The sequence below is a fragment of the Pteropus alecto genome, unplaced genomic scaffold (assembly GCF_000325575.1).
Source record: "Pteropus alecto unplaced genomic scaffold, ASM32557v1 scaffold196, whole genome shotgun sequence".
Classification (NCBI taxonomy): domain Eukaryota; kingdom Metazoa; phylum Chordata; class Mammalia; order Chiroptera; family Pteropodidae; genus Pteropus; species Pteropus alecto.
Window position 1 is genome coordinate 864510 of NW_006439717.1, and position 14461 is coordinate 878970.

A 14461-nucleotide genomic window follows, 5' to 3' on the forward strand; every position below is an offset into this window, starting at 1 on the left:
CTGGACTGGGGAAGCAGGCGCTGAGGGAGGAGCCGAGTCCAAGCAAGCCGAGCCCAGGGCCCCCGGGCGTGGAGGTGGGGGGCTGAGGCCCCCGAGGGGGCCCCGCCGCCATGGGCAACCTGGAGAGCACCGAGGGGGGCCCGGGCGAACCGCCCTCTGTCTCGCTGCTGCCGCCGCCCGGCAAGATGCCGATGCCTGAGCCCTGTGAGCTGGAAGAGAGGTTCGCCCTGGTGCTGGTGAGAGCGGAGCCCAGTCCCTTCCCCTTCCTACCGCCCCCCAGATCCCAGCGCCCCGGGTGGGACTTGGCCGCGATTCGCCCGCCCGGCCCACCCCTTCAGTCAGGGCTTCCGACAGACCCTGGCCTCCAGTGCCTTTCCGGGAACCTTTGAGCAGCGGCCAGCCGGCACCGACAGCCGCGTCTGGGACCTCCCAATCGACGCCTCAACCTCTAGACACTTAGAGGGAGGGGTCCCCAGCCCGGGACCGCCGCAAGATCCAGACTTCTTCCTCTCCGCCCCCCTTCTGCTGCCCTTCTCACTTCTTCCCACTTCCCCGACAGCCTCCTCGGGTCCCTAGAAATTCTCATCCCTAAGCCTTGGGTTGGTGCAGGGGAATTCAGAAGCTTGGAGCCGGCCCACTCCTCAGCCTAAGTCAGGGCTTTCTGAATGGGGAGACCGCCTCTCGTGTTAACATGGAGGCTTTCCAGGGAGTGGGTCCCACTCCCAGGCCGGACCAGATGTTTGGGGGAAAGAAGGGGGATTGGGAAGGGGGCTGGCAGCTCTTGAAGGGGGTGGAATCAAGAGCGATGCCATTCTACTTATTTTCAGAACGGCCTGCAGGCATCTTGCAAAGTTAAAGTGGATTTATCTAAAAGGGTTGAACATGTGGATAAGCCATTTCACTAGTGTATTTTTCCAATTGAAACAATACACAAACCTTCCCGCCCCCCTTTTTATATTAAGTCCTGGTGGTTACTTTCTGTTCTTTGCCTGTGCTTCTTTTTAGTCTTTCTGTAGGTTCCCAAATGATCTATACAGATAAGTTTTTAGAGCTGACTTTGGGATTCTTCGGCGTGGGAACTGGAATGATGTTGGTGGCTCTGTGGATAGAGAGGATCTGAGCTGGTATAACTGGAATGAAGCCAAAGAATACGTTGGAGCTAAAAATGAAATTTTGGAAAAAGAAAGTGAACTAGGTGATAGAATATTTGCTAACGGAGGTAAAAGACTTGGGGAAATAGTTCCTAGTTCCTCAAGGAACTCTCTAAGAGGCGGTGTTAATGCTGCCGTTATTGTTGGTGTGGCTTGAAGGGCTGACTTGGCTTTTGCCCATGAGGGATAAGTTGTGGACTTAGCAGCCTTATTGGATTTCATCTGCCTTGGAATAGGGAGATTAGATCTGTTGGCATCAGTGGAGCTGTGTAGAGATCCTGGTCTCTCTGATGGTGGAGAGCCTGACATCTGCCCACTGGCACCACAGACAGGTCAAAGAGGATCCACAGGGTTCCAAGGGGAAGCAGTGTTCCTGGCACCTCTCTGCCCACCAGCCCTGGAAAGGGCCGAAGGGATCTGGGCCACACATCCTGTGTCCCTCTGCATTTCCCTTAGGCTCCTTAGAGGGATGGAGTGAGTCAGTGACTACTAATGTGCTGTGGCCATCTCAGGCTGAGGAGGAGAGCCTGGGACTCTGGGACTCTGTGCCCTTGAGAACAAGAGCTCAACTGTTGGGAAAAAGAGTGGGAGGGAATCTGCACTCCAGTGGGGGTATGAAAACCCCCAGTGAACTGGCTCAAGGTAACTTCAAAAATTGGAGGAAAAGGGGTAGTCTGAAGTGGGGCTGCCAGGCTCTTTGCTGTGAGAGCTCAGAACCAGAGTTGATCATGTCCTCATCGGAGCTTGGTTGATAAATTTGTTTAGCTGGCACATTGATGACTTAATATTCACAAAATGCACGTGGTGTCCTGATTACTAGCCAGAGCACCCAGAGCATCCAGGTTAAGCAGGGGACCGGACCACCCACTTGCAAACCTTCCTTTCTGTATAAAGTTTTGATTTGTTTTCTTGTGGCTTTTGTTTTGGTTTTATTTCTGTGTCTGAGTTGCTGCTGATTGGGGGGTTGGAACAGGGCAGGCCAGGGCTAGTTAGCTGTCTTAGGAGAAAAGGGGATTTTACCTCACTTTTCCAACACAGGGAAATCATGCTATCTTGGGCATTTGAGCTTTTCTTTGGGGCCTCTTAAAGATCCCTTTTCCTCTGATCCTGAAACATGCCCTTCAGAAACAGTACTGGCCATGGATGCTTGACCCTGGAATAGGCTCAAGTATATTTCTTGAACAGTCAGGAGAGGCAGAGTATGGTAGAAAAAGCAAGGACTCTGTCTTAGCAATGGTCTTAACTTCTCTAAGCCTCATCTATAAATTTTATAGATTTGCTCATCTGTAAATTGGGGCTAATAATACTTATCCTGATGGGACTTTGAGAATTAGGTGAGCCGTGTGTAAGGCATTGGCACCCAGTAGATACTCAGTGTAGATTAGCTGCTTTTCTTGATTATGTGAGAGACAAGCTGCTCCTTTTTCACCCTTTTCTTTCTCAGATTGTTAGCTTCACTATGATTAATTTTCTTTCAGAAAAAGCCAAGTAGTATTTTTTTTTGGAGGGGCGGGGGTTGAGGTGACATACTGGTGTCCTGGTTAAGCATAGGGACTTTCATGTCAAAGTGGGCTCCAATACTAGCTCTTCAGAATCTCCAATTAGAAAAGTTGACCTCAAGCAAGTTAACCTTTGAGTCCCAGTTTCTTCTTATAAATGGGGATAATAATAGTATTCGCCACATGAGGTTGTGTGGATTTAATGAAACTAGAAGTCAAGTGCTTAGCAGAGTCTGGCATCTACTATATGCTTAGCAAATGGTAGCTTTTAAATTTGTAGCTCTTAGCAATGACTCAGATCTGCTACCATTTGTAGTTTCAAAATGGGATTTTAAATGTAGGAATCTGATGAAACCAATTACCCAATTCTTTATAGCTAGTCTCAGAGATATGTCTGCTGCCATCCCAGTGTGTCTATGGAAACCCCCCTGAAAAGCACCCTGGTTGAGGAAATTGTATCACTGCTGAGTCAAGACCACAGGCTCCCAGCTTTCTGGTGCAGACACATGATCTGACCCATAGCTTGTCAGCTGAGGTTGGATAGCTCCAGGTTTGAGGCCACGAGGTGATTTGTTCAGGACATTAATTCCAAGAATTCTAACCCAGCCCAGTGCCCTAATCCCGGGCTTCCCTACTGGTGTGCTGGGATACTGATCCCCTCATCCCTGGGGGCAACTGAGGTCCCCAATTGGTCCCCTTTGGCTGGGATCAGCTTCCACTATACCCTGTGTACTATACAAATAGTATTATTTTCTAGGCGTGCCCTGGTATGAAAAGGTTGTGAAGCTGCTTTTAAGCTGTTTTCTTGGGATTATTCCTTACCCACTTGTCTGTCTAAGTGGCAGCTCCCATTCTGTTGAGAATTCAGAAGTTTAGAGATGTGCGGTTATTGGGGCTCCTCCTTATTAATACCAGAATGAGATCCAATTTCTGGTCTGATAAAGCCCAAGTCTGTATTTTGGTTCCAACTAGATTACTGTTTACCCTCAATTACTCAGAAGCTAGCATTCTGGACACTACTGGCCTTTCCTTAGAGAGAGGAGGCAGAGGGCTTTAAGGACATTGAAAGGATAGCTGTCAGCCTTTGCTGTGTTTGCACCCTGATTTTTCTACTGATTATCGTAGACTTGAAACGGAGCCTAAAGGTTCTGATGCCAGAAAAATCCCTGGATATCCTTCAGGAGGAGGCTCTCAGGACATGAGGGTGGGGTTGTGTGACAGGCTGTCCCTGCCAAGGCTCCTCCTCTCACATTTTCATGGTGACGACTGATGACTTGGGGTTTTGCTGTAAGTATAGCATTGATGTGGGAGCTAAGCTGGCCTGGGTGCTAGTTGTCTAAGAGGCTTTGATGGGCCTCCTTTGACACAGAAAGGGCTGGGAAAAAGTTGGACTAAAATATCAAGTTCCAAATCACCATGGTGGCAATTTTTTTCCCCAGTCCTGGAGGTTTTGGTGAATTAGTTCAGGCTGGAATAGCACTTGAGGGAGGGAAAGGGCCCTTGACAGCAGCTGGTCAGAGAAACCCCCACTTCTTGTTCAGAGACTCCGCTAAGACTCTAGGCCTCATTCTCTTGACCTTCCCACATGACTGCTGCCTTAGACTGGGGGAAGTGTGTGCATGTGTGTGTGGGGATGGAATCCTTGTCGTTTGGGAATGTTTCGATTGCTCAGAGGGAGATTTGAGTTTTTTTTCCTTTTTCTCTTAAAGTAATACTCATTCTCTAAAAAAAAAGTATGGGCAATTTAGAAAGAAGAAAAGATTGAAGATTTAGATTGAAGAAAAACATCCATATTTTCTTTAGTTACTTTGCCAAATGGAGCCAGTGTGTTTTAAAACCTTTAATATATTTTTCTCTGCATAGAGTTTTGTTCAGTGTTGTGATATGAGTGTGTGTGTGTGTATTTCTATCCAGTTTTTTTTTTTTATTTTATCAGTTTTCTCAGTCTAATCATTATAAACATTTTTAAATGCTTGCACATTGGTCCATCAAGTGAGTGTACCATTGTTTACTTAACTACTCTCCTACCGTTGGACATTTAAGGTTGTTTGCTTCTGTTTTCTATCATAAACAATGCTGTGATGAACATCTTGGTGTACAAAGCCATTTCAATATTTAGCGTTTTCCTTTGAATGGAAACCCAAAATTGAACGTTCTGGGTTGTAGGATATGTTTTTAATTTCCTAAATACACATTTCCAAATGGTTTTCTAAAAAGGGAATAATGCATGTGAATGTCCTCAAAAGGAGGGAGGAGGATGAAGAATAGCTTCTTTTTTACTGATTATGAAAATAATACATGCTTATTAAACAAATTTGGAAGTTAAAAGTATAAAAATAGCCTACGGCCATGCCACCCTGAACAAGCCCAATCCCGTCTGATCTCAGAAGCTAAGCAGGGTCGGTCCTGGTTAGTACTTGGATGGGAGACCACCTAGGCAGACCAGGTGCTGTAGGAGTTAAAAAAAATAAGGAATTGTAAGCTGACAAGGTCCTTGCAATCTGTGAGGTCAACCAAGGGTTGCCTCGCCTAAAAAAATAAAGTTAAAAATATATAAAATATATAGAAGAGTATAAAGAAGAGAATTAAAATTGCCTGTAATCTCACTATCTACTATTGACATTTTTTTGCTATAACAGAACATTTCATTACATTGGTTTCCTATCCACACAGAGGTCATTTAATGATGATTATATTGACCATTTCCATTGATAGTCAGGAGGCTCTTCCACTAATGGCTCTCATGGTTTCCATTTTATCGTTTTTCTCGCTAGACTTTGTTTTCAGTCTGAAGAATCACCTCTTCTATTTAGCCACTCTGAAGTTGGTCTTCTAATTTTTAACATCTGATTCTGCTTTAACCATATGCAGCTTCTCATTTATAATCTGTTCTTTATACTTTCTGTATGCTGCATTTTTAGGGATTTGCTCAAGAACTTCAAGAATCTTTTAATACAATATCCTTAGCCTCTCGTGTGGACTCTCGCATACAACCAATTGCACAAGGCCGGTGGTCTTCAGCAAGCCCATGACAGCACCGACTCTCTGCTACTAACATTTTGATATTCTAACTCTCTCTCTATATGTACATATATATTCTAACAATTAGGATCATACTGTACATATTGTTTTGTAAACTGATTTTTATTTTACTATTTTAAGCATTTTCTCATTTGTTTAAATATTCTTCAGTATCATGATTTCATGACTGCTTAGTACTCCATATTTTATTTTATTACTGCCTTTTCTCTCTCTCTCTCTCTCTCCTATGAATAACACTGTGATGAATATCCTGTGCATACATATTTGTGTGTATCTCTGATTATTTCCTGAGGATAAATTGCTAGAAGTTGAGTTATTTGGTCAAAGGGTATATGCTTTTTAAAGGCCTTTGAGAAATATATCTTCTAAAAAAGTTGTACCAGTTGGCTTTTCCATTCATAGTGTGAGTGTCTTCCTTTTTTTTTCATAAGCTATCCAATACTGGATGATACAACTTTTTAAAAATCTTTGCCAATTTCGTTAATGAAAAATGGTGTCTTGTTCTTTGCATTTCTTTTGACATTTCATCATAAGTGTTTTGGCCATCTTTTGTTTGTGTCCATTGCTCATGGTTGGGAATTTATTATATCTACATATTTCTATGTAATAAATGTGTACATTTCCCACACTTTTTCATTATAAAATATTTTTCACATGAAAGAACATATAACTATTATGTAAGATTAAAATAATAATAGGATGGACACCAGTATATCCACTGTGTGTTTTTGGAATTGCTTCTTGTCCCTTAAAGTTTCTTCTCCCTGCTGTCTTATTTTGGATGAAAAAGCCTTTTAGCTTAGGACTTGTTCGGTCTGTTTCTGCAGCTGGGATAGTCCAGGTGGCAGCCACACCAGTGCTTCGTAGCTCTGTCTGTGGGGAAACAACTGCAGCTGGTGAGAACAGGAACTGGTCGTGGTGGAAATAGCTAATCTTCAGTGAAGTGAAAAAAGAAGCCAAGGTGGAGAGGAAATGAGACCACAGATCCTCCCCTGCCCCTGAGGTTGCCTGGGAGGCTGGCTGGAGCCAGGGCCCTGGTTCTGTGGTCAAGACAGTATCCGCTCCAGAACTGACTGTAGTGGGCCCAGGGGACAGCAGCACTGGTTGCCTGAAGTCCATGTGTTATCTGGTCAGCCAGGCTGGTCGCCTCCGTTCTGGAGAAACATTTCTCCCAAGTCTGAGCTTAGCTGAAGCAGTGCCAGGGAAAGGCTGGAAGTTCATTCCAGTTCGGAAGTGCACTTTGGAGAAGAGGAAGGAACTTTTTCTTTGAAGATAAGAGAGGGTGCTGTCTCCATATAGCTCCCCCCTACCCTCAAATCTCTCTGGCTACTTCAAGGCTCCCTTTTGGAATAGCACCAGATGGGAACTTAGGGATTTTAAGATTGTCACCCATGAAGAAAAGTAGATTCCATAATAGAGATGACTGGGTAGCTAGAATTCCTCAGTTCCTATTCCTAGTCTCTCTTTTGCCTCCCTTGGCAGAATCATACCTTTGTATCTTGTTTTCCTCCTATGTGGGGAAAATGAGTCCCCTCTCCCGCCCCCCAAGAAAGATGTGGAGGTGTCAGGCTGCCTCTCTGTCCTTGAGGTACTCTGGTTGTCTTTGCCTCCTACCCTCCTCTCTACTTCTTTTTTCATCTTTCAGAATCCTCTTTCCAGATTCTCTTACCCTTTCTGTCTTCAGTCACCTCACAGCAAAGGTGTGGGTTGGGAGTTTGTGTGTTGGGTAGGGGAAGACCTGGTTAGAGTTTTTAGGGGAGCAGTTTTCTCCTAGCTTTACTAATATGCATTCTCTTCTCAGTTTATAAGTACTCTGAGGTCCTTGAAAGGTATTCTAAATAATGGTCAGAACTACAAGGGGCTAGCAGAATTATTTACGTGACAAATTTTGCCAGTAGAGAAAGGTTTTAGGCTATTGTATACCTGTGTTGGTTCGGTTCTTGTCCTCGTCTCTTTTCCTTGTCCCCTCCCCATCTCTTTTACCGCCTTCCCACCCTTACCCAGAGTGATCACCAGGGCTGGAGCTGGGCTGGTGGCCTTGCCTCTGAGTCTCAAAATATTAACAGGGAAGGTATGTATTCTCTTCCTCCACTGCTTGCTCATTTATACTCAGATCTAGACTAGAGTGTGCATAACCCTCCTTCAATTGCTTAGCCCCTATCTAAGTAAGAGCTGGAGATGAGCCTGGTGCGAGTACTTTAGGAGATGGTTATCCTGCTTTAAGAACAACCTACAGTTTAGAGCACAGTTAGTTTCTACTCAGTTGTTTTTACCAGCTTCCTTGCAGGAAGCTGGGGAACCAATCCCTAGATCTTCCTAGTGTTTCCCTTGAAACCTGAAAAAAAATCCATTCTGGGCAGAAGTAGTTGGTTTAAAAGACTTGCTGGCTCAGAATTGTATGAAAGAAGGAATATCAGTTTGGAGTCAGAAGAGTTGGGTTCTGATCCAGCTTTATAGCCCTTTTTCCCCAACTGAATGACCTTGGGCAAAACCTAGAACTTTTCTGAACCAATTTCATTCTTTATGAAATGGGTGATGATAATACCTTCCTTACAGAGTTTTGAGGATATTTAAAGTAGACAACATAGTGAAAATACTTTGTAATCTATAAAGGTTCTACACATAAATGTTTGTGCCATATACAGTACCCACTACACCACCTCTGTTACTGTAAGTAAAAGTGGTTTTCAACGGGGGGGAGGTGTTGTCTCAGCAGGGAGTTTGGGGAAACAAGTGAGGATGTTTTGTTTATCGCACTGAATGGGAGGTGTCCCTGTGCCTGAGCACCAGGGACATTAACCATCCTGAGGTGTTTGGGTCAGCCTTACACAATAAAGAAGGATCCTGTCCACAAAGCTGATAGCTCCTCTGCTTAGAATCTTCTACTAATCGGTACCTCCGTTGCCTTTGTGTCCCAGTTGGGGATGACACTTCAAGAGCAGTAAAAGTGTAGGCAGAGACATAGTTTTTGGTGCTTTCTTGGTTTTCCCATTTCCTATTACCTTCAGCCTAGAGGCGGGCCTCTTTTTATTACCTCTGTCTGTAGGTTTAGTGCCCAATTATCTGATTCCCTCTGTTTAGCCTTGATACGCTAAAACTTATCAAGGAGCAGCGTGAGGTGCACATACTTCACTGCTGACCTTTGCCTACCCCCTTGTTAGTTCCTCAAACCAGTGTAAAAGTTCTCTTAGTTTGGGAATATATTTGAGCAATCTTTCAACAATGCTTCTACATCTTTTGGATAACAGAGCCTTTTAAAAATCTAATTAAATCTGTGATCCCTAATACTCCCTCCCTCCATGCACAGAATTTGGGTAGTTTAAAGCCCATTCTTGGATCTGCTAGGGAATCCCTGGCTTTGAGCCTAGAGAAATAGGAAGGTAGAGCTGGGTGAGGAGAAGCCACTGTAGGAGCTCCTTGATACAAACAGTACTCTTGGTATTTTGTAAGGAGAAGGCGTCCTGGTTATTATTTCAGATACAATGATGCCTCTGTTGGTGGTTCCAAAAAAAGAGCTTGTTGAAACTTGGCCGACTCCTGTTTAGGGGAAGATAGTCCGGCCCCTGGACATTTTGGTTTAAACTTTGATTAGGGGCATTTTGTAGTGGGGTCTGCCCCTTTGAACTAGACCCTCAACCTACAGGAATATCCAGGTAGGGATGACAGGATGTACTTTGACAAGCCAGGGGAACCAGTGGCATCCTTGCAGTGAGGCCCAAAGGTTAGGTCATATCCTGTGTTTGGAGGTACTGCCTGATTGCAGCTGCAACTCCCTCCTGCAGGCCTAAGGTCTCCGGGAACATCCAGACCCTCAGCTTCCCAGGGTGTGACTGAGAGGGGGGCTGTGAACATCCAGTCTCTAGCGGGTACTTCTACGCTTAAGTCCTCTTGCTTTCTACCTTACAAAAGCAAAACAACAACAGCAACAACAAAACCCTATACTTTTTTGACTGCACAGAATATTTCATAGTAAAATTTTTGAAGAAAAATTCAAATCTTTTGGGAGCTTTATTTATTATGAAAAAACTTTTTTTTTTTTCCCCTAGGACATTAAAAATATTTTTTTCTTGGTGGAGTCTCCCATCTCATTATTTTAGCAATGGCTTAGTTTCTTATCTCCACCAAATGCTTGGACTTGTATATGTTAAGGAAAGAGAACATTTGTTGGGCACATGCCCCATGCTTTTACATTTAACTTAACAACAGCTCTCTGAGGCAGTTATTTCACTTCTCTTTTCCAGGTGATAAAACCAGGGCTCAAAGGGGTTAACTAACTGGGGAAGTTCTCAGCTTTATATATTATATACTTAGAGAGGCTTTAAACAAAAATTTTTAGTTGGATATTTTGTTCATGCTGAAAGAACTGCTGGAAATACAGCTTCTAAAAGGTGCTTAAATCATTGATTATATGTATAGATTTAAAATTGCATAGAAAATTTTCTGAAAAGATACAAATAAAACTGGTAACAATAGTTACCTCTGGGATGCAGAGAGGGAACCACAATGGGAGGAACAAGAGAGTCAAAGGGAATTTAGCTTTATACTGTTTATATTTTTTATGGGGAGAATGTACTTACGTGTTAGTTATATAATTAAGTTAAAAAAAAGAAAAAATCTTAACCTCACTAGAAATCAAGGAAATGAACATTTAGATGATACACTTTTTATACTAATTATCTGAGTGAAATTTTAAAGATTGATAATGTCCATGGTTGTCATTAATGGTACATTAATACACTATTAATGATAGGGTAATTTGGTACAGACATTTAAGAAAGCATTTTATAAGGTTTATCAATTTCAAATGTGCATACCCTTTAACTCAGGCATCTCACTTCCAGTAAACCGCCTTACAGAATTGTTTACACATTTGCATGAAGGTGCATAGAAACGATCCTCAGAGCTGCATTGTTTAACAGTAAAAAACTGGAAATAACTTAATTGTTCATTTCTTGCCCAAATCTATTTCTCTTCTATTCACCTAGTTACCCAAGGCAAATACTGTTTTCCCTTCTCCCTTCCCCATACCCAGTCTATCAGCAAGCCCTGCCAGTTCTATCTCCAAAAATATATCTCAGATCTACTCATCTATCTTTACTGCTACCACTTCAGTCCTAGCCAATATCGGCTCTTGCTTATATTACATCCAACCGACTGGCCTCCAATATCCTCTTCTGCCCCTTTCTCCATCCTCTCATCCATTCTCCACAAAGCAGCCAAATTTAAAATATAAATCAAATAGTATTATGTCCCTGTCTTAAAAACCTTTAATGGAAAAAAAAAAAAAGGCTAAGTCTTGGCCATTAGAACTGCATTATTTGGCTCCTGCTGACCTCTTCACTTGCACTCCTGTTTATCAAGCTCCACATTATCCTTTCAGTTCAGGACAATCTCCTTTCTGTTTCAAGGCCATTCATAAGCCATTTCCTTTCCTGGAATGCCCTTTTCTGGGTCTTCAAATGGCTTGGTCCAGCTTATACTTCAGGTCTCAGTTTAAAATATGACACCTCTAAGAGAGGCCTCCCTCCCATATTGTCCTCTGTCTTAGCATCTTATTAATTTCTTTTGTATTATTTCCCATTTTGAAATTATTTGTTTGATTACTCATTTATTATCTGTCTCCCCAGACAGCTGACTCCACGAGGGTGGAGACTTTATGTATGCTTATCACTGTATAGCCAAATACCTGGCACTGGGTAGGCACCCAATATATGCCTGTGGCTGATGGGAATCTCCAAGATATGTATATAAATAATCCGAAAAGGCAATTAAAAGAAGACCATATATAATGCTTTATAAATTTGTCTGTAAATATATATTTGTCTGTAAATGTATAGAAAAAAGGCCGGGAAGAATCAACACCAAGCTGTTAACTGTGGTGACATATGGAAGGGGATGGATAGGGTTGGTGGCTGAAGAGTGACTCATTTTTTATTCTATAAGCTTTTTAATTGATTTTTAAAAAATAATATGTGCTCATGTATTTATTCCTCCTTTACGAGAAAAGGGAGAATAAAAATAGGGGAGGAGGACTCAACTTTTATTGCAAAAAAGAAAGCTCCACTCTCTTATTCTCTGCACTGAGCCAAAAAAAGAGCAAGAGAGAGTAAGACCACTAGTGGGATCAGCAACTGGCCACAGCCCTTTCCCTGCCCTGTGCTGAACTTGGCACTGGTTCTCAGAGTAGAAAGAATCCTAAGAGATGTTCTCCTGCCCTGAGGCTGTATTTTAAATTCTTAAATGTAGGTATGATCTTAATCCCCCAGACACAGCCGGGCTGTATATTTTTAGCCTTTCATTCCCAGGCCAGTGAAAACTGCACCTCCAGCCTTAGCAGATCTGTGTAGCAGGTAAATTCAGCAAAGAGAATACGCATGAGCTCTGGGCTTCACTGCAGCTAAGCTTCTCAAAGTCAAGTCAGTTCAACAGCCCTGACTCCCATGGAAGCCACGTTCTCTAGATTCTTGTTTCCTAGGACTACGGATAGCTAATCACTTTAATAGCTAACATTTATTGAGTGCTAATCTCATGCTAGGCACCATGCAAAGCTCTTTACACACAGCATCTCATTTAATCATCACCACTGTATGCAGTAGTTATCATCTCCATTTTATAGGTGAGGAAACTGAGGTCCAAGGAGGTTAAATGGCTCATTTAGGATCACACAGTTAGTAGATGGTAAAGTCAGGATTTAAATCCAAGCAGTCTGACTCCAAAGCCCACATCTTAAACAAAAATCTCCTCCTTTTTCTAGGGTCAGCCCCCTTTGCAATCAGTTCTGCTTTGGAGGGCATTGTGCAGATTATGGCAGAATGTAGGGAAAGTTCCAAGACAAGTCTTCCTTTGCTAAGAGGTGGTGGGAAGATTCAGGCTTTGGAGTCAGCCATACTTGGATTTGGATCCCAGCTCTCATACTAGGACATTGACTATTCAATGAGCTTTATTCTTTTAAATTATTTTGGGATGTACACAGGGTATATGAAAAAATAAATATCGCCTTTGCCTTCATGGAGTTTAGAAGGAAAGACAGACTTTTTTTCCCCTTCTCCTACTTCCACCCCTGACCTACGGATGTTGCTGTCTCCCCTTAAGAACTGGATCTCTGAAGGTGGGTGTCTCCTCCCACGCACTCTTGCTATGCATCGAGAGCTTGGTGCCCCTGGGAGGCCTGGCGCACCTGGAGTATGGTCCATGGCTCCATCTGGGGCACGAACCTAGGACCTTCTGTGTGTAAAGCAGACATGCTAACCACTACACTATGGAGCCACCCCGAAAGACAGATATTAAATAAATACTTAATTATAAATTATATATGTCCTTGGGAGGCAAAGAACAGATTGTTAGGAGACAATAGCTAAATGAGGGCCAGAGACAAACAACCTTGAAGATGATCTATTTTCATTTCATTTTCCTTCCTTCCTTGATTTATTAAGGAAATATGTCTTAGGTGCCTACTGTATACACAGCACTTTCTCAAGTGCTTTGGAGAATACCAAAGAAATAGAAGACAATGCTCGCTAAGCTGGAGAGACAGAAGATATATTTAGAACTGTACGTTGGACAACTAGAGAATTAAAACAAGTGTGTGTCCTCAGGTTGTCCATGGGGCATTCTGTGTGCCTAATCTTACTCATAATATGGGGATACTATTTGTCTTTCCAAATCATATGTATTTGTGAGGACCAAATGAGATCATAGGGTGATGGGTGTCTCCCTGCTACAGGCACAGAAGGATTGGAGAGTTAGGGGAGGGTCAGCATGGCATAGAATTGTTAATCTGGCAGTGCTCTAAGAAGGGCATGGACTTTAAGTCAGGTTTTAAAGGTGACAAGTATGGATTAGGAGAGAGGAGGCTGTTCCCTCCCATAGGCCAGGAAGCAGCATATGGGAGGGAATTAAAGAGGGAGAATGAACCAGCTATATGAGGGGCAGCTGGGAGTCCTGCCTGCTGGGTTAGAAGAGTCCTGTTACAGAGAGGTGAGCTTGGCTTAGAATGGATGATCAGTTCACGGAAAATTTTGTCTGAAGAGCCACTGATTGTTAGAAAAGTCTATGGAGGCCTTCCTGCCCAGCTTAGAGATTAATTGGTAAGTGCTTCCTGGCCATTCATGGGTTTGTTCATTAATGTTGAATGATTGCAATATATGAGAAATAAGTGATTAATCCTTGCAGGTTAGAGAATCAGAATAATTTGCTTTAAAACTGGGTAGTAAATAATTCTACAGTTTACCTCAGAATTGCAGAAGTCCAAAAATGTAAAAGCTTCCATTTCTAGTTAGCAAGTTTTCGGCTAATTCTTTCCTTTGTTAAATCTTTCTTGACTTCCTTTGGAGTGAAATGTCTTGTACTAAATAATTTGTATGATTGTTCACGGTAGCTGCTTAACACATTTCATTGCATAGTAACAGTGTCCAGTGTTTGCGATCCACTTTCTACCTGCTAGTGTTTTCTTACACACTGTATTAGGGAAGGGGGTAGGGGGATGGCACCCTCCCTCAGCTAGTCACCTAGGCCAGACACTTGGGAATCACTCTGGGCTATTTCTTCTATCACCTTCTCCATATCTACTACCACTGCTATAGTTTTTCTCATTGCTTCACTAGTCTGTTGTAAAAGACACCTTAGTGGTCTCTCCACTCCAGTCTTACAGACCTACCCATCCCAATTCATGTCATAGTCGTATGTAAAGATCTGGGAGAAGGGGTTCTAGGAAGAGAAAATAACCTACACAAGCCTTGGGGTAGAAAGGAACTTTGCACATTCGAGGAA

General features: G+C 42.9%; 1 protein-coding gene and 2 pseudogenes across 3 annotated transcripts in view; 2 read left to right on the forward strand and 1 right to left on the reverse strand.

The window, feature by feature from the left end:
* The window catches only part of FMNL3 (formin like 3), a 52335-nt gene continuing 37874 nt past the window's right edge, over nucleotides 1-14461 (forward strand). For 2 of the 3 annotated variants that reach the window (XM_006916797.3, XM_015593176.2), the window contains exon 1: nucleotides 7-236. In XM_006916797.3, coding sequence (XP_006916859.1) covers nucleotides 111-236 — 126 coding nt within the window. In that variant the 5' untranslated portion in view covers nucleotides 7-110. Of the gene's footprint in view, nucleotides 237-14461 lie in introns of all 3 variants that reach the window. The other variant, XM_006916799.3, reaches the window with a different exon arrangement.
* LOC112483873 lies at nucleotides 4990-5108 on the forward strand (annotated as a pseudogene).
* On the reverse strand, nucleotides 5341-5693 carry LOC102885102 (annotated as a pseudogene).